Consider the following 24,788-nt stretch of genomic DNA (forward strand, 5'->3'; position numbering starts at 1 on the left):
CCGTCCCCAGCGCCATCGACGGCCACGGCATCGACAAGCAGCAGTTGGCTGGGTGGAGAAGAAGATAAAGGGGGTTTTGCAGAAAACCCCTGAACTTTAGGATTTGCTTAGGAAAAATAAAAACATGGTAGGATTTGGCATTTTAGGGTGTTTTGAGCCAAATTTTGAGGGGCTTTTTGCACAAAAATTTAAATAGAGTTGGCACTATTTTATGATGTAATCGGTAACAATTTTAGTTCAATAAAATAATTTCCTTGCATTATTTATATTGTTGTAATCTGAAAATGAAATGCTGATGTCGAGGAGAGAGAAAAGCTGACGTGGAGGAAAGAGAAGTAAAGCTGGCACTATAGCCTGTGCACTGGCACCGTGGGGTGAGAGTGGGATGAGAGTGGGGTGAGAGTGAGGAAAAAAGCTGACGTGGCGGGTGAGAGTGAGGCTATGCATTGGCACCAGCCTTAGCCCATTTTCTTAGGATTAACTATGTTCGTCATCAATAGGAGAAAACATGAACACCTTCCTCTATCGTGACACTGAGGAGAAGTGTTTGATTCGATTGAGTTTTAGCTTATCCCGATGCAACGCACGGGCACTACTACTAGTCTATACCTAATAATAAAGGAGCTAAGGTTTCTGCCAGAATTTTCGTCCAACATTTATTTGGATGGTTTTGCCCTCCCACCAAATTGCATAATACTGCACCTAGCATTACCGGTTCGTTTTTTTATTTTTTTCCTCCCCTTTCCTCCCGGCCCCTATCCCACCCTTCCCGAGCCCGGCCAGCTGCTCAATCCCCTATGGCTGCGCCCTCTCTCCCAGATTGCTTAGCGCCAGCGTCGGCTGGCCACGATTCGATTTCTTCCAAGCGAATCTTAAGGAGCTCAAGAACCAGCAGGCCGATCCCCTCCGCCTCTACCTTCCGCCTCTACCTGCGCCAAAAATTTTACCTCGTAGATCGGGAAGGTGGCCGGCCGCCCGCGGATGCCCGCCTCTAGAGCCATGTCTCGGCGATGTTGCCTCAGAGAAAGCGCATCAGGCGCAACATCTAGCCACGACGGAACGCCCCAAGGAGCCAGCGATCTTGGAGGCCTCACACCACTTCTGACGGGGTTACCGTCACCGGAACCTGGACCGCCCGTACCCCGTCCGGGCGAATTCTCATCTAAACCAAGTAGAGGCCGCACCTCCTGTGGGGCGAGCTCGCCATCACCTGAACCACATGGAGGCCGCACCTCCTGCCAACGGGTTCTCTCTAGAACTATGCGGTGTCTTGACCAGCGTAGTCCCGCGTGTTTCGATGAACAAGAAGCAGCCCAGACCGCTCTGTCATGCGTCTGATTCGTGTATTGCAATCTTTCTGGTTTTCTTCATAGCCGCTCACCAGGTATACCACCTCTAATCACTCCTCATCTCAATTAATTGAGTCCTAAACCAATTGGTATAATATATGTTATGTGGTCACTCTAGGTTTCTACGGAATAATCGCTAATTGGTATTCTTAGTATGTGTGAATTCATTCATCCTTTATCCAGTGAACAGGATGTGGTCAATTGGAGAGGGAGAACCAGAGGCTGTGCCAGATGGCTTTGAGCACTGCAGCTCCAAAATAAGTCAAGAAATCTGAAGCGGCTCTAGCATTTACACACACCTACAGAGAGCTTGGGATTATTAGTTCTTACTAGATTTCAACTTAACCATTGTTATGGATGGTGAAACAATCAAGAGTTGACAGAGAGGGAGTATTGAACTGCATACCAGAGACGATGTGCTACTTTGAAGCTGCAGCAGCTAGAACTCGAGATGCTAAATTGGAGATTTTTCTCCAATGATTAAAGCCTCGTGGTGGAAGACTGAGCTATTGAGGGCAATGAGTTGACAGACTTTTTATTTACTCAATGCGGTGGAAGATTGGATCAGGGATATATTTACATTTTCGAAAAACAATTTTGCTTTGTCTGTTCTTAATTATACATGTTTCCATGAGGTGATAGACTTTTTCATAGTTCAACCAACTACTCATTTTGTCTAAATTTTCAATTTCAGATTGGTGTTTGCTCGGTAGTTCGAATCCACAATTTGTTTGCCTCCACGCCTACTACTATCCATCGAGGTAAGATATATTTGCCAACTGTACTATACGATGCATAGTCCGATGGTATCCGTTTCTAGCCAGCCATGTAGAGTCCGAGAAGCCAGATAGAAATTATACGAAAACAGTGTTAATTGTTGTGATTAGCTCTAGCGTAAAAGCGCATTAACACATGGGTTACCCAAAGTTATGGTAATGATAATATATCAATTATGCTAATGACAATATATTTGCAACAATTCAATGTAGGTTTAGCTATTATAAATATAAAAAACCAGGTACAAAGTTCATCATATTAATACAAATCAAATATGAGCTATACAAGTAGACAAATAAATTCTTAGGATTGACTATCTTCTTAATGGATAGGAGAAATTGTGACCACCATCGCCGATGGTAAGAAAGAGAAGAAGTGTCAACACGGATGGTTTGGAGTAGCGCTTGAGTATATTTCTCCCGGTGCAACGCACTGACACTTTTGCTAGTCTATACCTAATACTAAAGGAGCTAAGGTTTCTGCCAAAAAGTTTCATCAACGCTTTTTTTTGGACTATTTTGCCCTCCCACCAAAACGCATAATACATCACATGCCATGCTACCCACGAACGAAACGGTGCCCGTGGCCGAACTCATCCGTAGTTCTTCATCGCTCTGATCCATCTGTCCTACCATCGTGCGAGTCGGCGTCGCTTCGGTCTCCTTAATTGTCTCCAATAAATCCCCTCCCGGTCTCGTCCTCCTATTCTCCCTCCGCCGCAGCTGAACCCCCCACCGGCACCGCCAGATCTAGCAAGGGTGCGACGAGTTCGACGCGAGTTCCAGCTCCAAGGAAGCAGCTACGGTGGTGACCCCGTCGGAAACGGCAATGGGAACCGATTGACTTCGTCGTCCACATGGAGTCTCGGGTCAATCCAGCGAAAGGCAATGGCCGGCCTCGATGTGTACGATTCTGCGTGCGCGCTCGCCAAAAAGGAGGACTTCCTGGCCAATGCCATCCGGACTCCGGGGCAGGTCCTGGACCTTGTCCCCATGAGTGCGGTCGTGCGGAGGCCACCCCGGCCCGACGCTGCTCCTCCTGGGAAGATTGAAGTCACTGCCGCCGGTAAGCTAGGGTTCCGCGGCAACTTGGCGTTCCGCCGCCGCTTAGAACTACTGTGTTTCGCCTCGCTTAAAACGACAGCGTTTCGCCGGCGAATCGCAGTGTCCCATGACGGCTAAATCGTCGCTCATGAACTGCATCATCACGAACAGACGCCAGTCCGCGTTCGATCTACGTCGGCGCCGTCTGTTGTCTGCAACTACTATTCTCCGATGTTGATCGAGGTCGATTGGTACTGCTGTTGTACGGGCACCACGCGCGGATCAAGGAATTCCAAACAAGGGGATTAACTAACTCGGAAAAAAACTGTTCTGAACCACCCTGTGTCTGCTTGTGGCAGAGGGGATGCTGTCGTCGGTCATTCCTCTCGATTTGGTGCACATCTAGCAGATCCTCACCAGCGCCGGGGAGAGACAGGGGTGGACGAGAACAGGGCGGAAGATCAATGTTGGGGTGCAGGGAAGGGGAGGAGATGCCAGAGACGGGGATGTCGAGGGCTGGAGGGGGACTAAGGTCGGGCAGGTGAAGACTGAAGAGAGATAGAAAAATTGAGGAAGTGAGATGGATGAGACAGGCAGGCAGAGGCACGGGGCCGGCGTCACATTCGTCACCAAGCTGCAACTGTGAGCTTCCATGGCGAGCAGGGGACATCGACGTTTGTTTTTCCTCTCTCTGTACTGCATGATTGATTTTCCCTACTCATCATCTCCTTCCGTTCTGCCCACAGCTTGTTTCCGTTTGTCTTGAGGAGCACTGCTATCTGAAATTTAGGTAAAATGTTGGATCTCAAAGGATTTCTGCGTGCGATCGTATTGATTGTTTCGTTTCTTGTTCTACAATTGGCTGATGGGATAGGAACTGCGATGTGTTTCTGTGTGGACAAACAGTCTCGACGCCACTAAAAGATAGATGTTTTCTGAGTGGTACTTAAATTTCAACACCATGTACCTGCTAGAAGCTTTTTTTTTTGCCGTGCTTAAGATTAATTGGACTTGAGTACTGATGTTTTCGGACATATTTCAGCGTTCATGTGCTACTTTTTAGTTTTTACGATGTGCCTGAACGGTCAACAAATGATCATGCTTTAAAAGGTTTAGCTGATATTGCTGCAAAGGTCCGTATGAAACTTATGTTGGAGCCTCTCAGCAAGATTTGTCTGATGTATATGTAATTTGTGCTGAACATATTATCTGATCACGGTTGTCTTACTATGTACAGAAGTGCAGAATTTTCTTGAAGACAAATGAAAACCACATGTGTCTAATATGGATGGAGGAACACATTGACGTTACTATGGCCAACTTTTTTCCCGATGCAACGCACGGGCACTTCTGCTAGTAATAATAAAGGAGCTAAGGTTTCTGCCAAAATTTTCGTCCAACTTTTCATTGGACCGTTTTGCCCTCCCACCAAACCGCATAATACACCAAAATACCCTGATACCGGTTCGTTTTCTATTTTTTGGATCCTCTCCTCCGCATAGCCTCCGCCCGTACCTACCGCCGCGCAGAATGCCATGTACGGGTTCATACTGAAAAGTACTCGGTCGACCGGATAAGCCAGCCAGGCAGGTGCTCCTCTCCGACCAATTCGTCGACTTTGAGGACGACATGGACGGCGCCGCGGCAGATCCAAAGCTCTCCGCCCCTCAAGCTCCATGTCCTCCCGCGGTCGATTCCCTGTCCCTGTCCCGAGGCGCCCGGTGCTGACGAGGTGGCGGCTAAATGCAACACATTGAGGGGCGCTCCGTTCATGGATTCGAGCTCACCCGGCGGCTGAGATGCTCTGTTTTGTGGTTGCAGATGGCACAAGAAAATTGATTGGAGACGCTCCGTCTGGATGCAGACCTAGGGAGAACGCGGATGAGGACCTGGTGATTTACTCGCAGGGCTCCGGACAGCGGAGTCGCGGGAGCAATCGGCCTCAGGTGCGCATCCAGCTGCCCCCTAGAACTTGAGCCAGGAGAGGAGCATCTAACAGTGGAAGGGGGATTGGTTAGCTGAATCAACTGGGAACCATCTGGAGAAAAAGAAAAGAACACGTCGGCCCACAGAAAATAGAGTGGCTAAATCCTTACAGTGCAGCGGCCCATTAAATTTAAAACAGACCATCAGCTCATGGGTTCAGCATTTCAGGTGCTAACAATAAAAATCAGGGACTAGGGTTTAGTCCCACCCTGCCCGCTTATGTCCAATATTACCGGTTTATATACGGTGGTAAGTGGTTCTACCGGAAGGTGGTCCTCTCGCAGGCCCGGCCCATACTTTTTTGAGGCCCCGGTGCAAAATGACCGAAAGGGCCCTTATTCACGCACACAACCATCACTTTTCGTTTTGCCTATGGGAATCTTGACTCCTTGAGCTGAATAACAGATCAAAAGGGAGCTATTTAACACTGGATTGAGGTCCGAGTCTCTAAGAGCAATGGTAAGGGTGGATTTTTTACCTATCAGATCCCAAAAGGCTATTTGATCGGGAAAACATAGAACCGTTGAGAATTAACGGGAGAAGTCTGGGAAACGAATGGAGGCATAGACACGCATCTTTAACCTCCATTAATGGCTGATGGCAACCTCGGATTTGGAGAAGGAGGAATCCATGAAACGAGGAGATGGGAGTGGTCCAGAGGACAGAGGAACGATTCCTAGATCGATTGATCTCCGCTCCTGTCCCGTACAAGCTGGTCCGGGTGGGCTGGACATCAGCACATGGGCCTTTATCTCATTTAGGGCGCTAAAAAATCAGAAATTTCAAATACTACAAATAGACTACTAGCTGGGACGGGCCCCTAGCTTGCCGGGGCCCAGTGCGGGCGCACTGTTTGCCCGGCCTATGGGCCGGCCCTGTCCTCTCGTCGTCCCCGTCGCGCCCCGGCAGCTACGCCGTCATGCTCATCACGGAGTGGAGGACTGGCGCCCCGGTCTTCGCATCGGCGGATGACCCCGTGTGGAGGCTGGCCCCTTCGCCAGACGGCGTCGAGGACGCCATCCACCACGACGGCCAGTTCTACTCGGTCTCCTACACGGGGGTGGTGGAGGCGTGGGAGCGCGACGCGGACTCCGGCGCATACACTAGCACGCCCATCGCGCCAAGGCTGGCCGTTGAAGAACACAAAGGAGAAAGCGGAGCGCCGTCATGCCGCAAGTACCTCGCTGTCTCGCCTGGCGGGCGGATGATGGTGGTGATCAAGTACCCCGAGGTGGTTAAGGAGCGCTACGGCAGCGACAAGTGGTCGTGCTCGTTCAAGGTGTCCATGTTCTCGGCGACGACGGGCACTGGAAGGAGACGAGCGACATTGGCGAACTCGCGCTATTCGTCGGGGTGAATACTTCATTGTGCGTGCCGACGATAGGGCACCCGCAGATCAAGGCCTGCTGCATCTACTATACCGACGACGAGCTCGGCCCCGCGGAGCTGCGCAAGCACAGCGGTCGGGATAACTCTGATCTACGGACCGTCGGGGTGTACAGTCTCAAGGACGGCACGGTGGAGAATATCAAGGCGCTCGGGAAGGAGCAGCGAAGCTTCTACCCGCCGCCGGCGTGGATCACGCCTTCGATCCCATGAGAGCTAGGCCTGCTTTGGACTGGATTTTTCTTTAAGATATCGCTAGCAGGTTCAAGTTAAATAAATTGTAATTTACCAAATTGCAAATGTGTGCGCGCGCCTACCACGATCACAATCATCAGGACGACACCCTCGATCTCTGCTGATGGCTAGTAACATGATATTTCTAATGTGTGTAGCACTTTAAGCCCTGACTAATGGCTGCCTGGTAAACTCTCAGTCAATTAAAAGGTACAATTTGTATTGGTTGTAGCATAATATGCAGATCCCACTTCCAAACAGGCTAGATCGCATTCATATAAATGTGTTATTTACAGTAGAGTTATGAACTTATGATAGGTACCTTATGTAAGTAATAACCATCCAGTTGACTGAGTATCAGCAAACAGACCAAGAAATCATCAAAGAACCGCTCCGTGCCTTGCCTTGAAGATATGTTGCCTAATTATTCAGTGTATTATGGGATTATGGGCTGTCGGTTATAATTTCACGGTGCATAATTGAAGGAAAGAAGAAGGTGCACGCTCGTACCAAGTTACAGACCAAATTGTGGGCATACCTAAAAATAAACTCGTCCGGTGCATGCACAACTTGGTCAGCCTGACGTCACCGGTCCATTAAGTGAAAAAAATCTGCCAACTTGCACCCGAGCGCACCATAACAAAAAAAAGGGAACTGCTGGGCGTCCCCAGGATCTGATTTCCCAGCCGTCGGATCGGGCTATATTGGACGGTCAGAGATCTGCTTCTACTGAATGCATCAAAAATATAACCCGCTTTTGCTACATTGTAGCAAAAAACGGTTCAGTTACGAAATCAAATAAAAAGGCTGAGCTCGTAGCAATTTTTTTAAATTAAAGTAGCAAAACAACAAAACAATTATAGCAAAAAATAATAGCATCACATCGTGATAATATGTTTGCTACGTTGTCTCCGGCGATGTCTCTGGCGATTTTCATCTTTGCTACATTATCACATTTTTTTGCTATGCGGTCTCCGGAGAGGTCTCCAGCGAGCCCAGCCTTTTTATTTTTCTTTTTCTGAACGAACCGTTTTTTGCTTCAGTCATTTGCTGCCGGGGGTGATTTTTTGCTGCCGAAGGTTTTTTTTGCTACATGCAAATCTAACCATCAAAATGGTTGATCCGGCGGCTGGGGATCCGGGGGCTACAAATCATTTTCCAAAAAAAAAATCTTAGCCAAGCAACTTTGACGGCCGGAAAGCCTTAAGGAAAACACTTACTAACTTTGAAGCCTTTGACACATAAACTACGAATTCCTCCAATGCGTGTGAGCACGCAGTCCCGAAACTATCCACAATACTTATTTCTTTTAAGACAGGAAATATGTTCGTGCGTTGTAACAGATTTAGACTTGAACAAAAAAATAGTCTTGTCAACATGGGAAACATATTAATATAATTTATCAATCAAAAACATATTGGATTCTATCTTTTTTTATCTATACCTTTGAAAACATGAAATAATATAAGTTATTTGCCACCCGATTTTTCTCTTTGGCTTTCCAAGACGAAAGGATACAAAAAAAAAAAAAAAATTCTTGGACCTTTCTCACCATATGGATATCATATATTATCGAGAGAAGATCTTAGTCGGGTTAGTTTGTGTCTTGCAAAATCTTGAGTAACACTCATTCTAGCAGATTCTCACCTCGATTCAACTCAAAATTAACCCTCAAGATAATGTGCTCCTTGTGTCTTAAATTAAATGTCTCCACGTGCACCGCAATGCGGTTCCTGAAACCCAAAATCAATTTATGCTCCATCCAGGCTACCAGGCCCACGCCCATGGCTTCATGGTTTGACATCTCACATCGCCCTTTGCTGAAGGTTGAGATCAGCTTGTGCTACACGCCTGCACCTCGGCCGTTTCGATGACCGCCAGGCCACGATGCCGCAGGACACATTGATATTTCTCCCGGTGCAACGCACGGGCATTTTTACCGGTTTGTATCTTATTTTTTTCGAGATGGTTGTTGTTGCCTTCGCGCGTGGTCGGGAAACTAGGAGCTACGGAGCGCTCCGATCGCGCTGGGCCAGGTAGCGGGTTGCAAGGACGAGTCCATATATGATTTCGTTCCTGACCCGGTGATCCCTATTTCTAGGCGGATTGTTTCCTACCGTTGTAAATAGTCCCACATGGCTCTGCTATGCCAAGTTCCACCGATTTATATGCGCAAAATTTCTGGATTATAGCAAGCCGCCTTAGAAACAACAAATCAGCCTATATCGGAAATCGGAAAGGAGGAATCAGAGCATCTCCAGCCGCGTCCCCCAAAGGGATTTGGGGTGCGCCGGGCAGAAAATACGTTCCAGCCGCATCCCCCAAAGCCCTTTTTTGTCCGGCGCGCCCCCATTCGGTGTCCGGCGCCCCGAGCCCGTCCCCGTCCCACAGGGGACGCACCGGGGACGCCGGACACAACGAAAAGCGAGACGGGGAGTGGCGGGGCCGACCCGTCAGCGGCACAGGGAAAATTCGTCTCCCGCTCCCGCCAAATCCCGCCGCTCCCGCCAAATCGCGCCTATACCGCCGCGCATTTCAGGCCTCCCAAAACATATCCCGCCGCCGATTCACTTCTCCTATCCCGCCGTCCACCCGTCGTCCACCCGCCGGCGCCACCCTCTCCACATGGCGCCGCCGACAGCCCCCAAAAAGATGGCGAAGAAAGCGGCCAAGAAGCCACCGGGCAATGGGACGAAAGGGGCGACAGCGCCGTTCGCGAGGCCGCGGAAGGCACCGGCTTTGAAGAAGAAGCCTGAAGGATGGACCGACGATGAATGGCAGCAAGATTGCCTGCGCCGGAAGCTATCGACGGCGGAGCGGAAAGGACGGAGGGCGGTGGAGCTGGAGAAGAAGGCTCTGGCGGCGCGCCAGCAACAACACATACTGGCCGGGTGTATCGCCGCCACCAACGCGAGCCCATATAGTACGAACGTGCCGGTGTACGTTCCGGGAGTCTTCTCTCCGTCGTCATCCGCCTTCTACAACGACGGCCCCTCCGGCACTCCTGGGTGCGTGACGCCTAACTTGTCGCCGCACTACCAGGATGCGCTGCCGCACGGCGGCTTCAACCCCAACAACCTCTACTCCCCGGCGTACGAGCAGCACGAGCCAGGACCCGGTCCGGACGGCGCCCCTTTCACCGGCCGCAGGGGTCCGCTCGAATACGACGGCGCCGGTGCTGAGGAGGACGGCGGTGTTGAGGAGGAGGACGACGAGGAAGAGGACGACGAGGAGGACGACGATGAGGATGAAGAGGGCGGCGAGGAAGAGGACGACGAGGGTGCCGGTGACGATGATCTCGTAGAGGTAGACGCGGACGGCGTGAGGACGAAGAAGAAGAAGAAGGCGTCGGGCACACGGGGCCCGAAGTGGACGCCTCTGGAAGATCTTTGTCTATGCGAGTCATGGGCGACGGTGAGCCATGACTTCATCATCGGCGCCAACCAAAAAGGCGGGAAGTATTGGGCGAGGATCAAGGCCGAGTTCGATGAGCGCAAGCTCATCAACAGCGACTACAACAAAGTGACAATGAAGAGGAGCCAGAAGGCAATGTCGACGCGATGGGCCATCATCCAGGCGTCGGTGAACTCCTTCCATGGGTACCATCAGGACTTAGAGACCAGAGGCGACAGCGGCGCCGACGTCGCCCAACTGGTACGACTCTTTCTTCCATAATCCGTAGCGCCTACATTGTGTTCGATGAAATGACTCTGCTTCCTTTGGTTAGTTTGATAGGGCCATGGAATTGTACTCGAGGCACTCGGAAGGTCACAAGCCGTTCGCGCTGATGCATTGCTATAGCAAGCTCAAAGTGAATGAGAAATGGCAGTTGACGCGCCTGTCGCTGTCCAAGGGGAAGGACGCCATTGATCTGGACCCGCTGGCAACTTCGACAGGGCGTCCTACTGGCAACAAGGCTGCCAAGGCCGCCTTGGCCGACGCTTGGTCGTCTGAGAAGACGCAGGCATCGATCACGAAATGCCTCGCCGACGTCTCCTCGACCTTCCTCTCCTGCGGCGAAAAGAACGACGAAAGGTGGGCAGAGCTGCTCAAGAGGCAAGAGGAGAAGCTGGAGCTCAAGAAACGCAGGGACGACATGTCCCTGCTGAGAATGTCGACAGAGGGAATGTCTCCCCGGACGCGAGCGGCGCACAACTTCTTCAAAGGCCAGATTCTCGATGACATCGAAGCCAAAATGGCGGCGGCGGTCGCGGCGGCCCGGGCAGCGGCATCGGCGGCAGCGCAGCAAGAGCAGGCTGACGCGTCTTCTACTGCTACACCTGCGTCGGCCTCTGCGTCGGCGACGGAGCAGACGCATCATGCACAGCAACAGGCAGATCGCGACGAGGTCGTCGTGCTCGACGGGCCTGCGTCGACTCAGGATACGACGCCGTCACCCAACCCCTTCCCCTTCTTCTAATTTGCATGCACCAACGGTCTGTAATATGATCACGCGCCCAGTACTTTGATCGATCGCTGCTACTCTGATCGCGATGAATCGGCGGGAACGATCTCTTTTGAATGCATCTATTTGAATTTCTTGATTGGGGGCGGCGTTTGGGGGACGCGGCTGGGGAGCGACGTCCCCCAAAGGCGGCACGAACGAAACTCGTCCCCCAAACGCTCGATCCGGCGCGGTTTGGGGGACGCTTTGGGGGACGCGACTGGAGATGCTCTCATACAATGGTGGCATGAGGAAGAAACGTAGGCGAAAGAATTTGGGAAATCGGAAGCGAAAAAAGAGGGCTAGAGGTGCAAGGATTCATGAGAATTGGGCATAACACGTGAGAGCGTGGGAGCCACCCAGTGGCACACGTGGCCGGAGCTTTCACCCGGGGACGCGCGTCGCTCGCGCGCGGGTGGCGAAGAGGGACGGCTGGCGCGGCCACGGGAGGGCTCGCGTGGCCGGCGAGGGCACCAGATGTCACGGAGGAGCGGCGGCCAGCGAGCCGTGGCAAGGACGGGGAACGTGGAGCAGGCCCGGGGAGGCGGCGAGGCGCTGCCTGCGGTTGCCGGAGCTTAGGGAGGAGATGGGCGTGGTGGAGCAGCGAGGAAGAGGGAGAGGGCGTCGAGGGAGTTGGGCGCGACCTGCGCGGGTTCGGGCTCGCAGAGGTGTAGAGAACGAGGGGGAGCGTAGGGTGGAGGGACGCGATCGCGAATGTTTTTGGCGGCGGGAGGGGGTAAATGCAAAACTGCCAGGGAGGAGGTGCTTGGCCGGTTAGGGTTTGAGAAGTCTCCAGGTGGGCCAGGGAGAGGTGGCCGGGTGGGCCTGGCAGGTTGCGTTTCGGCCTTCTACCCTTTCGGTAATTAGGCTTATTTTATCTTTTCGCCCTTTATTACTTAGCTATACCCATAGGTTGTGCATGGTCCGAATACCACCAACCCAGGAAAGGAACATACAGTCGCCGTTCATTTTTTCCTTGGCAAACACAGAACCGGCCAAGAGCAGATGACCACAATAGACCACAGCGGTTTCAAACATGCTAGCACATATTCACAAATGTAATGTATTTCAATAATTATATTTAGAATCTTTACTTTTTATTTGCAGTTGGCCCCCAAAATTTCATGACTGACCCTAGGAGGAGAGGAGAGGAGGAGCAACGCGAGGGGCGAGCCTCGAGAGGGAGAGAGAGAGAGAGAGCATCAGAAAACAAGAAGCTTTACCAAAAATTAGTCCTAAGATTATAATTAGCTAGGGTTTAATTTTAAAACCATAAAAAATGGAGGAAAACATGTGGCATGTTCTATAGGCTAATTTATAGCATGCTATTTGGAATATAAAACCCAACGTATAAAATAAATGGCTACATGCTATTTGGATCCCATCGAGAGCGCACAGCACGCTACGATACGTTTAAAACGATGTTACTCCATATATGATTTTCACTAATACATGATATAATAGACATATTAATTAGAAGCTCCATTCTATTTTATATATGATCATCATGCATATATAAATATATCAAAAGATATCAATTTAGATTGACACCGTAGCAACGCACGGGTTTTGTGCTAGTCTTTGCTTAAGGAACTTGGAGTAGTCAAGCAGCGCACACCCATATTATGGTGCGATAACTTAGGGGCAACATATCTGACCACTAACCCAGTTTTCCATGCTCGAACGAAGCACATAGAGATCGACTTCCACTTTGTGCACGAGCGTGTTGCAGTTGGAGCTCTTCAGGTCAAGTTCATATCTTCGAGTGATCAGCTAGCTGATGTATTTACTAAACCAGCTACCCAATGTCAGACCGTTTTAGATCCAATCTGAATCTTGTATGTAAAAATTCAGATTGAGAGGGAGTGTTAAATAAGGTCTGTATAGGAAGTCGTGGGTAAGCCCTCTTAGTTCAGGTTATAAACTATTGACACAAAGGTTAACTGAGAGAATATTTTTTTTAGTATTTATCAGATTATTAATGTGTGGACGCCCATATCTCAACAGCAGGTGGGTGCGGGTGTGTCCTCAGCCCAAGTTGAGCGTCCTTGCCGGCGATCTCTCCGTTTTTAACGCGTCCTGGAATAGCATCAAATTTATGCCTGCTACTTTTATCTTTGATCTACAGCTTAGTGTGCTTAGTGTTCTCTGTTAAAATATCTTCAAGGTATGTGATGTCTTTGTTTCACTTATTGGTAATTTGTGGCTCATTGAAAAGTATGCTGATAAACTCGCCAATTAAGAGAATGTGGTTTGATGTGATTTTCCGATTCTCTATCTTTTCTCATCTGTAGGTCCATATAGAAATAAGCGTGGTATTTCATCTGCATACATAGGAATGAAGTCCTTGAATTGGTTTTGCATTGATGGATTATCACTTACCAGAATATAGCTTCCAACCCTCAGACAATGACTTATTATTTTAGTTCTTTGTCCTAGAATAGGAATGCTATATATCCAATTATTTGATCCGTTTGAAACTCTGAATAATAGTACAATATCTTTGTAACTGATTTACTAATGCAATCTTTATTGCTTTCATTCGTACCTGGAAAATCCAAGTCTCAGTCTCATTTTCAGATGCTATTTGGCTAGCTGGGGCTCCCCTTACTCCTTTTTTTTTGAGATAACTTGCTGCGATATATTAAACGGCACACTCAGGTGCTAATACGGGTACAAGAAAGTCCGGGGGATCAAGCTCCCATACCACACAACACTTATTCTCGCAGCCAAAACGAGCTAAAATATGCGCTACTTTGTTACCAGTACGACGCACATGCCTAACCGAGTGTCCGGCGAAGTCCTTCAGCATCGACTTTATTTCCTCGACTAAAGGTCCATGGATAGACCTGTCTATGTCGTTGCCTCCAATCTTTGCCACCACACTAAGGCAATCAGTCTCCAATACCACCCTTGACAAACCTTTTGCTCTCGCTAACACCAGCGCCTGCTTGCATGCCAATAGCTCAGCTCTCTCCGGATCGGAGATAAGGTGGAAAAAATGGCTCGCTCCCGTCAGGAACCTGCCATCATGATCACGCATGACCACGCCGCACCCACCCGAAACATCCTTCGCCAAAGCACCATCAGCATTAAGTTTAGTCCAGCCCTCCTCAGGGGGAAGCCAGTGCTCCATCGGCTGTGCCGAACCCTCCGTGCGCGCCGGTCTCAGCCCTTGCCACTCCTCCAGCAGATGCAGCGATTTCTGTATGATCGCATGTGGGGAAGCAACCTGAGCCTCGTCCCTGGCATCATTTCTCGCCAACCACAGCTGGTATAGAACCATGATGCACACATTGATCTCGTCCTCTTGCAGACCAGACAGCCATTGGAGAAGCCACCCGTGCAGATCCCGATGCTGGCGCATAGGTCCCTCAGGCTGGCAGAGACGGAGCCCCGTCTGCCTGTGGGCGAGCTCCCATGCCTCCTTCGAATGCCCACACTCCTAGAACCTGTGCAAGAGGGTTTCTTCACTATCACATGCAATACACCGTACTCCCATTTTTATCCTCCGCCTACGCAATTCCTCGCCAACGGCCAGCCCATTCTGTATCAGCCTCCAAACGTGGACCTTAGCCTTCCCAGGTACCTGTGCATCCCATAGAGCTAGCCAGCCTCGATGGCCAACTAGGTTAGTGGAGGAACTAGCCGAGCCAGCTCGAACCGAATTGAGATGCATCTTGAGATGGTACGCTGACCGCACACTGAATACCCCGTTTTTAGTATAATTCCATGCAAGATAGTCTTCTGTTCCAGCACTTCCCACCGGGATTTTCAGTATATCATCAACATCGGCATCAAAGAGCACCTCACGCAATTTGCTTTCATTCCACCCTTGGCCACCATCAAGCAAGATCTCGTCCACTCTGCTTATCTCCCTCCCTGGATAATGTCCTAAGGGTCTCATCAGGCCGTCCCTCGGGATCCAATTATCCGTCCAAACATCAACCTTCTTCCCATCACCAATTCGCCATATCAATCCCTCCCTCAACAACTCCCTTCCATGCATAATGCTCCTCCAAGTAAAGGACGCTGCCTTGGGACAACTTGCTGTCAAGAAATCCCCATTTTTGAAATACCGCGCATGAAGTACTTTAGCACACAAGGACGACGGATTGGTCAGAATGCGCCACGCCTGCTTTGCTAGTAGAGCTTGGTTGAAAGCGCCATAATTTCGGAACCCCATACCACCGCCTCGCTTGGACACACACATCCTCTCCCAACTAATCCACGACACCTTGCGCTTCCCTTCTGCTGATCCCCACCAAAACCCAGTGGCAATGGAGGTGAGCTTAGAACATGTCTTCTTGGATAATTGGAAGCATCCCATGGGATAGGTAGGCACTGCCTGCAGCACCGATTTTATCAGAACCTCTTTCCCTTCCATGGATAAACCCTACCCCTTCCAGCCATGTACTTTGCCCCACGATCGTTCTGGCAGGTGCTTAAAGGCTCCCTCCTTGGAGCGCCCCACTACTGTAGGAAAGCCCAAATATTTCTCGGATAAGGCCTCGCATCCAATGCCAATAGTTGCCTTGAGTTCCTCCCTTTTTTCCTCCGAACATCCTTTCCCAAAAAAGATAGCCGATTTCTCTCTATTCACCTTCTGTCCGGAGCTAATCTCATATGCCTGTAATACATTCCTTAATTCTCCCAAACTCGCTTCAGTGGCCTCCAAGAAAACAATACTATCATCCGCAAAGAGCAAGTGTGTAACCGTTGGACCCTGTGATCCAAAGCCTACACCATTGATTTGTTTATCCGCCTGGGCCTTCCGTAGCAGAGCCGAGAAACCTTCGACACAGAAAAGAAATAAATATGGGGACAGTGGGTCACCCTGTCTCAAACCCCTGGATGGAAAGAATACATCAGATACAACCCCATTGAGTTTAACAGAGAAACGGGCAGAGGTGGCACATCTCATGATCATATCAATCCATCCCCTTGCAAATCCCATCCTCTCCATCATCTGCTCCAAAAATACCCACTCTACTCTGTCGTACGCCTTCATCATGTCTAACTTGACCGCGCACAACGGTGTCTTCCTCTTCCTCTTCCTTATCGCATGTACATATTCATATGCCACCAGGACATTATCAGTAATGAGTCTACCTGGTACAAAGGCGCTCTGCTCCTCCGAAATCAGAAATGGGAGGATCCTCTTGAGCCTGTTGGCTAACACCTTAGAGGCGATCTTGTATAGGACATTACACAGGCTGATAGGCCTGAATTGGGACAGCAGTTCCGGCTGGTTCACCTTCGGTATCAGTACAAGAATTGTAGCATTGAAATCTCCAGGACACTCCTTCCCAGCCAAAAAATCTCGCACCGCCCTACACACATGCTCCTTGACCAGAGACCAGTGCCTCTGATAAAAAAGAGCGGGTAAGCCATCTTGGCCCGGAGCTTTTGTCGGCCCCATCTGAAACAAGGCTAATTCAATCTCGCCATCTGTGATGCTCGCCGTAAGGCTCCTGTTCATTGACTCATCAACCGAACTCTCTATTAAGCTCAAAATGCCCTTGCTATTTGTGGATCCCTCCGATGTGTACAGCCTCTGGTAGAAAGCCAGTGTCATGTCTACCATACCCTCATTTGTAGTGCATCTAGACCCATCATCACGGCGTAGAGCTTTGACCGTGTTTTTGCGTTTCCGATGAGATGCTCTATTTTGGAAATACTTGGTATTACGGTCCCCCGCCTTCAGCCATTCCTGACGCGAACGTTGCCGATACATTATCTCTTCCTTCTCATATAGATCATGCAGCTTCTTTTCTATCTCTTTTATCTCCACAGAGGACCCTGATACTAACTGTTGTACCCTGGCCTCCTCAAGCTGACCACGCAGCACTTTCAGTTCAGCCCGTACCGAACCGAATGTGTCATAGCTCCAACGTTTCATGTCTCTGGACATACCCTGCAGCTTTTGCCACAAGCCATTAATCCCCTGATCAGCTACAGAGTTACTATCCCATGCCTCTTGTATCATTCGCTCATAGCCGTCATGCTTCATCCACATCTCCTCAAACATGAAACCCCGCCGCTGCCTAGGACACCGTCGCCCCGAAGCCGCCTCTGTGCGTATGACAAAGGCCATATGATCCGACTCCTATGTCATAACGTGCTCCACATGAGAGTCAGGGAATAAATCGAGGAATGACGCAGTCGCCACGCCCCTATCCAATCTGACCTGAACATTTGCATCCCCCTCCCTTCTATTACTCCATGTGAAGGAGTACCCCTTGTACCCCAGATCAGTAAGTCCACAATCCATTAGACATTCTCGGAAAGCTGACATCTGTCCTTCATTCCTCGGGTTCCCACCTAGCTGCTCATGCTGGTAGAGCACTTCATTAAAATCGCCCGCACAAATCCAAGGTAGATTGTCCTGCCGCCTCAGCTGAGAACTTCCCATGTTCTATGTCGCAACTCCGTTCGTGGCTCCCCGTAGATTCCAGTGAATCGCCAGGTCTTGCCTTCATATGAGATTTTGGCATCTATGTAGTATTGACACCACGGACGAACGGACACATCCACCCCCTCCCTCCACCATAGCGCCAAGCCGCCAGACCTACCCACACAATCCACCGCCACACCATTCTGGAAACCCAAACTCCACTTCAGTCTGATCATTGCCTTTGATTTTTTCTTAGTTTCAGACAGGAACACCACCACCGGGTTGTAAGATCTGATCAGATCCCGTAATTCGCCTACTACCGCGTCCAACCCCAAACCACGGTAGTTGAGGCAGGGGAGACTCATTGATCTCGGCGGCCCTGCCCTGCAGGGTCCGCCGCTGGTTCTTCAAGTCGTTCAAACACTGAGCCACTCCTCTGTCCTTCCTCCTCATGCCCATCGAGCCTATCAAACACCGAATTGACCCTCTGTCTCTTGCCCGCCGACCCCGATGTCTCCTCCCCAACCACCTGCACCGGTACAGGCTGCCATACCATCTTGGAACTTCTCTTCTTGTTCTGATTCGTGCGCAGCACCTCTTGATACCCACTCATCTTAGGGAGAACATCATTCCTTCTCTGACGCCGGGTGTAAGTTCCAGCTTGTCCCTTCTTCTGCTTAGAGCCCAGTGGCTCTCTTTTCTTGTATTGCTCTCTCGCCGGTTCCTTCTGTTTCATCACTGGGCTAGTATTATCCTGATCATCAGACCTCATCCCTCTCTCGCTAGTGCGAGAGGAGCTTGAGTAGGCATAGTCATTGAACAGGTTCCTCGGCGGCACATCTCTAACAGACGCCTCCCCTCTGTATCTGCTCTCCGACCCCGCCGACCTGCTAGAATAGCTACTAGATTGAACAGATGGCCTGATAGGCGGTGGAGGCCTTTGGTTGCGCCGAGGCGAAGCCCGCAGCCATTCTCCCCATTGTTGCACCTCTTCCTTCTCCGCCGGGTAGCCTCCCCCAGGGTGAACCAGACGCCCACAGTCGAAGCAAAAGTGCGGCACCTTTTCATACTTTAGGTCAAACCATGTGCCCTCCCCATCGACCTCGGACTGCCTTAGGCAAACACCTCTCAGTAGAGGTTGGTCTACCTTCACAGCCACCCGAATACGGAGATCTTGACCCCATGCCATTCCATCATCATCCGTCTCCACACTAATGAATTTCCCAATCCAATCACCTATCAGTTCTCCATATGCACGGTTCATCATATCCATAGGTAAGTCAAGAACCCGTGCCCATAGCTCCAGTTCATCGAACACCATATCAGAAGGCCTTACAGCACCATCAAATTTCTTCAGCAGAACAACATTGAAATCAAACTTCCATGGCCCCCCCTTCATCACATGTCTATAGTCCCCTTCAGATGAAAATTTGACAACAAACCTGTTGTCTCCAATCTCCCTAAACGCCGCAGGGTGATGGAGACCCCAAGCCCGATGCAGCGCTCTCTCCAGGGCACCGATCACCAATTTACGTGGTGAGCACACCTTACCCACCGCCGCCCACCTTGGATTGATCCTTGCCGCCCCCGCATCCTTGATCACCAGCCCGGTGGCCTCCTTGTCCGTGAGGAGAAGGTCCCCCATCCTTGCGGACAAACTCTCTGCGAGCTCGGCTCCCCCATCTTCACTAGAGATCTTGATGGCACACGCCGACCGCCGTCGCCCGTCCCGGACGATCTCACCGGTGAAACCATCGCACACACAGGCCCCTCCCGCAGAACTCCTGGGGTACTGCAGGTGAGACGCAGTCCCCAACCATCGCCCGACCAGGAACTCGCCGTCGAGATCCAAGATCGTCGCCGAAACCACCCACGCGAGAGAGGAAAACCCTAGCTATTCACGATCGCCTCCCGATCGCCCTAGGCGTAACTTCCGCTCTTAGTGGACCCACATTCTTCTCATCGCCGGTTTGTTTGGCGGGGCTCCCCTTACTCTTAGCATATCTGTCGGTTCTCTGTGCCGCTGCTAGGAGGCCCGGGCGGCGTTGCGTTCATCTCCACTTCCTTCGTGATGGAGCGATAATATTTCCTCCCCTTCCTTCTTTGAATTGAGGACAAACTGTTTTTGTCTTTCTTGGATGTTATGGTGACCCCAGCATGGCCCTATGGAATCAGGGCTGGAGTATCCTTACATGGCTGGCTCGGTGTGCAGATCTGTTGTGTAGTTTTCGTTTCTCTCATGGATGGATTATACAACATTTGATAGATTATTTTTAGGTAGTATTATGTTCGACAGTCCCCTGGTTCTAAATCAAAAAAAAAAAGGTGTATTGTGCTTAAGAGCATCTCCAGCCGCGTCCCCCAAAGCGTCCCAAAGCAATTTGGGGCGTGCCGGACCAAAAAAACGGTTCCAGCCGCGTCCCCCAAAGCCCAATTTTGTCCGGCGCGCCCCAATACGGTGTCCGGCGCCCCGAGCCCGTCCCCGCCCCACAGGGGACGCTCCGGGCACGCCGGATACAACGAAAAGCGAGGCGAAGCGATGCGGGCCCAACGAGTCAGCGACTCATTCAAGTTTGGACCTAACCGTCGCCTACCTCGCGGCGGAAGTTATTCGCGCGCAGTGACACACGACCGCATCTTTGCCTTAATGGCGACAGAGGGGCAGGCGAGACGTCTCGTCGGTGCTGCAGAGCCTCCACGAGTCGCCGGCGTTCGCACGCCACCGCCCGTTCCCACGCTTTCTTCCTGCCTCTTCTCGCCTCTTCCCGCGCTTTCTTCCCGACGCCGACGTCTGTAAAAGGCCCTCCTGGCTCAATGGCAGCCACCACAGCCGCCGGCACCCCTTTCTCCACCACAAGCACAGTCCTCGTCGCTCCACCGCCGTCTCCTCCACCACCAGTTGGCAATGGCGAACCGCCCCGGCGATGGCCAGTTCCCTCCACCGTCGTCTTCTCCAGCACCACCTCCACCATCGGATTCGCAGTTTGGCATCGACGTTGCCGCCCGTGAAGAGCGGCAGCGGCGAGGGATGGAGAATTACCGTGCACATCGTCAGCAGCGGCGGGGAGGCACTCGAGCTGCAGGCCTGCCAGCGGCGTGAGGCGGCGCACGCAGCGGATGTAGCGGCGCTCGACGCCCCTGGCCCCGCAACTGCCGAGAGCGCGGCGGCAGCAGCGTGGCAGGAGGAGGCGATGGCGGACACCATTGCGGCGTTCGACGCCTCCACGGAAGGGGAGGCACGGCGGCGGCGGACGGAGGAGATGAGCCGGTGGTGGATGATGAGCGTCGGCGCCACCGCGAGGAGCGGGACGCGAGCACCGGCAGCGGGAGTCGCTCGAGCGCTAGCAGCAACTGGCGGCGGAGGAGCGTCAGCAGCGGGAGGCGGCGCTGGCGGCAACGGAGGCGGCCTGGAGGAGGCGGTTGGACGAGTTGGCGGTGGAGGCCGATGCGTTGGCGGCGGCGATGATGGAGGCCCCAACGGATGAGGAGGAGACACCAATGGAGGAGGAGGAGGCCGAGGCGGAGGAGGAGGAGACCGAGGTGGAGGAGGACGACGACGTCGAGTTCGCGTGGTCCGACGACGACGGGCCGCACCTGGACGAGACGACCGATCAGCAACGCGCGCTTGTCGAGTCCTTCGAGTCGGAGAAGAAGCTCCAGGACGACGCCCATGCCCGCGAAGAGGCGCAGATTCATCGCGCCGTCGAGCTCTCCCTCCAGGCGGCGCAGCAAGGAAGGGCGGATGTCGACCTGCTGCTGGAGCTGCTGCGTCTGGCCCCCGCCCTACGCACGGAGAGGCGGCGCGCGCAGCAAGAGCTGCGTCAGAGGGGAGGCGACGACGGGGCGGGGCCGTCGAACGCACCGTCGGGCGGTCAGTAGGCTAGGTTTAGATGAAATCTAGCCGTTTTCATTCAAACTTTGTAATATATAATCAAATTTGAATGAAAAACCTTTATTTTCGTGCACCAATATTCATTTGGGAGGGCGTTTGGGGGACGCGACTGGGGAGCGACGTCCCCCAAAGACGGCACGAACAAAACACGTCCCCCAAACGCTCAATCCGGCGCGGTTTGGGGGACGCTTTGGGGGACGCGACTGGAGATGCTCTGATATGGGTAGGATTATCAAAAGAATGGAAACTATAATATGTGCTCAGTTTATTCATTTGATTTTGAAAGTAAATGATTTGGCTCCACTTTGTATGTACCAGCCTAGCAGAGTTTTGTATGGAAGCAGCAAGGTGAAGGACACACTGAAGTGCAGCTGAGTCGGCGGCAAGCATGGCGACCTCGGCGTGAGGCTACAGTCCAGCGCCAGTTGGTTGTGCTTCTGTACACGACAAGCCTGTGACGTCAAAGATGAGGGTACGGTGTTTCTGATTTTTGTGTCTGCACCTTCCTATGCACGCTTCACACCTTCTTGTCTCTGATGTCTCGTGGTCATTCCCAGTGCTTGACAACCCAAAGTTTGCCATGGCTGTTGCCTTGCATGATCGGATTCAATGTTGTTTCTGCTAGCTGATTTGTTTGTGTCTATTTTCATTGTCAAAGTATGCTAATTAGCTTGGGTTTCCTGAGAAGTACTGCTTAATGCACCCACCAATGGCGAGAAAACTTTTGTTTGCTGATTTATCAGCAGGGATTTTAAAAGCAAGAAAATGATATGTAAAAGTTGTATTCTTGCCATATATGCAGATACATACTGGGCAGCATGTTTTCATGGGCTATTTGTTTTTACCATTTTTCTAATCTACTTACCATTGGTAAATACAAATTTACTTCATGGATTGGGTACCGCATGAAGTTGAATTTGCGGGATCGTAACATATGAGCCAACGGAGGTATTGCATATAGATGCCAGTGTAGGCTTTCTTAACAATATGTCACTTTTAGTGCATTCAGATTTTGGCAGCAATTGTATCCACTCTCTTACCTTAGTATGCAAGTAAATAGTGGTAGATAAGAAACTTTTATATGCTTAAGGATTTAAAATTATAAAATTGGTAGCTTCAGGAAAATGCTTTCCCCAATACTTGGAAGAAAGAATGCTACGTGCTACTGCTAATATAACGACTAAACATATTCTTTGAAAGCTAAAATTGCATTGCTTTGTCTTGGATGTTTTTGGGTCAGTTTGCCTACCAAATTTTGTACAACTTTTGTTCCCAGTTTCGCTCTCAAGGGCTATCTATGCTTACCAACTGTTCTGTAGACCGATAGATGCGTGTTATATTGCACTGTAATATTTTGTTGGTAGCTTTTTGATGTTTGTTTTCTTCAGTCCGTATAATGTTAAAAGAACCCATGCATGATGGATGCTTTTGTGCATTCTGAGATCATCATTAGGCTACTGTTAATGACCATGGTTCAACTGCAAATTATTGGTTGTCCCTAAAAACATAATCATCATGCTTCCGTCCTTACAATGTTTTTTTATAATTTATCCCTCGCTATAATGCAATGCCATGAAGATCGAAGGATGTCATACACATATTCAGAAATGTTTTTGTTTGAGGTAAATGAACTATGGTTATACCCCCTTGGTATATTGCCGTATCTTATGCATGTTTTAATAATTTTGTAACTAAGAGAGAATCTTCTACGCGTTAAGATTTGATGGAACATTTATTTCCCCTACTTTTGTCAGACCGTTCTTCATATCAAACTTTAAGATCGTCCACACATTTTCATCATGAAAACTGGAGGATTAAATAGTCCGAATCTCTCATATTATCATCAAACTAGGTGTTGTGCTTATGTTTTGCTTTGTTCCATAACCAGGTAGATATTTTTGTTATATGTGATGGGGTTTACCAATTAAATGTCATTGGTGCTGTTTTGGTAGAGGGTAAGAATGATGGTTTTATAATTCATCTCCATAAGATTGGTTTGTATCACTTGACATTTTTTTCATCATGTTCCAAAATTTCATGGTGTGTCACTTTGACTCGAGATGGTGTTTAAGTGTGAAGTCGGAATACAAACTCCATTGTGTTGACAAGGCTCTGCCAGACTCCACCAGGTAGCTCACATATTTGAGTGGATGGCATACCGTAGTGGCAAACCTTTCCCAGATAAGATGTACTTCCCTGTCCCAAAATATGTAACGTTTTCGTAGGCTAAAATAGCCTACAAAAATGCCATATTTTGGGATGGAGGCCGTTTTAATTTACAGTGCTAATCTTGTTTTTTCTTTGATTTTTTTGGTCTCAGATGGAACGAGGATGAGGTTCATATGTTTCTCAAGTACAAGGAATTCACGTACCGGGGGACTGTTTCGGGAAGATATTAGAGTGCAGCTTATTGCTTGTGCATCTCCATTTGAGTTCTGCAACACATAGGGTGTCTTCATGCTAAACTAGGTCCAAATGCACTTGTGTTGTGAGCAAGAAATTCTGAACAGCTGTGAAGTGTGCGATAACGTGATCTGGTTATGCATTGCTTTTTAGTATCATCGCCCAACTCAACAACCTGTGTGTAAATTCTGGTGCAGGACACAACCTCATACTGAACATAGATTACATTTCGGTGATGGCAGTGAAGGCCGGCGTGCTATCCCAAAGGATGAATGAGGTGAAGTGTTTATGGTGGAGGCACAGTTATATTCATATATGAGAAGGCTTTAGCTTGACGAAGGGACTTCTAAATATTTCGAATATGGGTGTTTCTTTACTTACTATGATGCATATATTCTTGATGCAATGTAGATGAGATTGGAGATTGGACCAAATGCTGTAATTTTGAGGAGATATTTTAGCTTATTGTTCCTATTTGCCATCATTGGAAGAAAACAGTACATGTCAATTATTTCTTTTTTATTTTCAATTGTCCATTCTCTGCGTTTAATCTGTTGAGATCGAAAATGAAACTATGTATAAAATCGTTTATTCTGTAGTGATGCTGTCTTTGTACTTCCATTCTTCTCATGTACCTCCGTTCTTCTCATGTTCAAAATCTTACTGATAAAGCCTAGGAAAATTATGTTATGATGGATTGTAGTGTTAACAAGGAAGAAATCCACTCAGTCAACCTATATTACAAACCAGATATTGCCACACTAGTCCATTATGGCTCCATGCATAACGGGACTCCAACGTAGCAGCAAACCCATAGCAATTCCCAACTCTGACACATTTTGAGAACCAACCCATGTTTAGGTGGTTAAGAGGAAGG

The 24,788-nt window shown here is 50.0% G+C and overlaps 2 protein-coding genes across 9 annotated transcripts; both read left to right on the forward strand.

Annotated features, from left to right (window-relative positions):
* The first annotated feature begins 717 nt into the window (after positions 1-717).
* LOC127296256 (uncharacterized) lies at positions 718-24,376 on the forward strand. 8 transcript variants are annotated; one of them, XM_051326294.2, is made up of 5 exons: positions 719-1,384; positions 1,533-2,110; positions 4,407-4,545; positions 4,672-4,901; positions 4,991-10,450. In XM_051326294.2, the coding sequence occupies exon 5, from the start codon at positions 9,401-9,403 to the stop codon at positions 10,448-10,450; it is 1,050 nt and encodes a 349-aa protein (XP_051182254.1). In that variant the 5' UTR covers positions 719-1,384; positions 1,533-2,110; positions 4,407-4,545; positions 4,672-4,901; positions 4,991-9,400. The 8 variants fall into 8 exon arrangements, 4 of the variants coding, with proteins under 4 accessions (XP_051182253.1, XP_051182255.1, XP_051182254.1 ...); XR_011743853.1 differs by lacking the exons at positions 4,407-4,545; positions 4,672-4,901 and adding exons at positions 21,827-21,980; positions 24,109-24,376 and having other exon boundaries at positions 731-1,384; positions 4,991-5,115; XM_051326293.2 differs by having other exon boundaries at positions 718-1,384; positions 4,407-4,901.
* Positions 20,934-24,376, forward strand: LOC139830690 (uncharacterized). Its single transcript, XM_071819361.1, has 2 exons — positions 20,934-23,637; positions 23,829-24,376. Exon 1 carries the CDS (start codon positions 21,079-21,081, stop codon positions 21,493-21,495), a length of 417 nt encoding a protein of 138 aa, XP_071675462.1. The 5' UTR covers positions 20,934-21,078; the 3' UTR covers positions 21,496-23,637; positions 23,829-24,376.
* Positions 24,377-24,788: the final 412 nt, after the last annotated feature.

Source organism: Lolium perenne, chromosome 4 (genome assembly GCF_019359855.2).
Source record: "Lolium perenne isolate Kyuss_39 chromosome 4, Kyuss_2.0, whole genome shotgun sequence".
Classification (NCBI taxonomy): Eukaryota; Viridiplantae; Streptophyta; class Magnoliopsida; order Poales; family Poaceae; genus Lolium; species Lolium perenne.

What these genes read in the sequence shown, in the direction of transcription:
- LOC127296256 (XM_051326293.2), top strand. Translation starts at nt 9,401, where the DNA reads ATGGCGCCGCCGACAGCCCCCAAAAAGATGGCGAAGAAAGCGGCCAAG.
- LOC139830690 (XM_071819361.1), top strand. Translation starts at nt 21,079, where the DNA reads ATGATGGAGGCCCCAACGGATGAGGAGGAGACACCAATGGAGGAGGAG.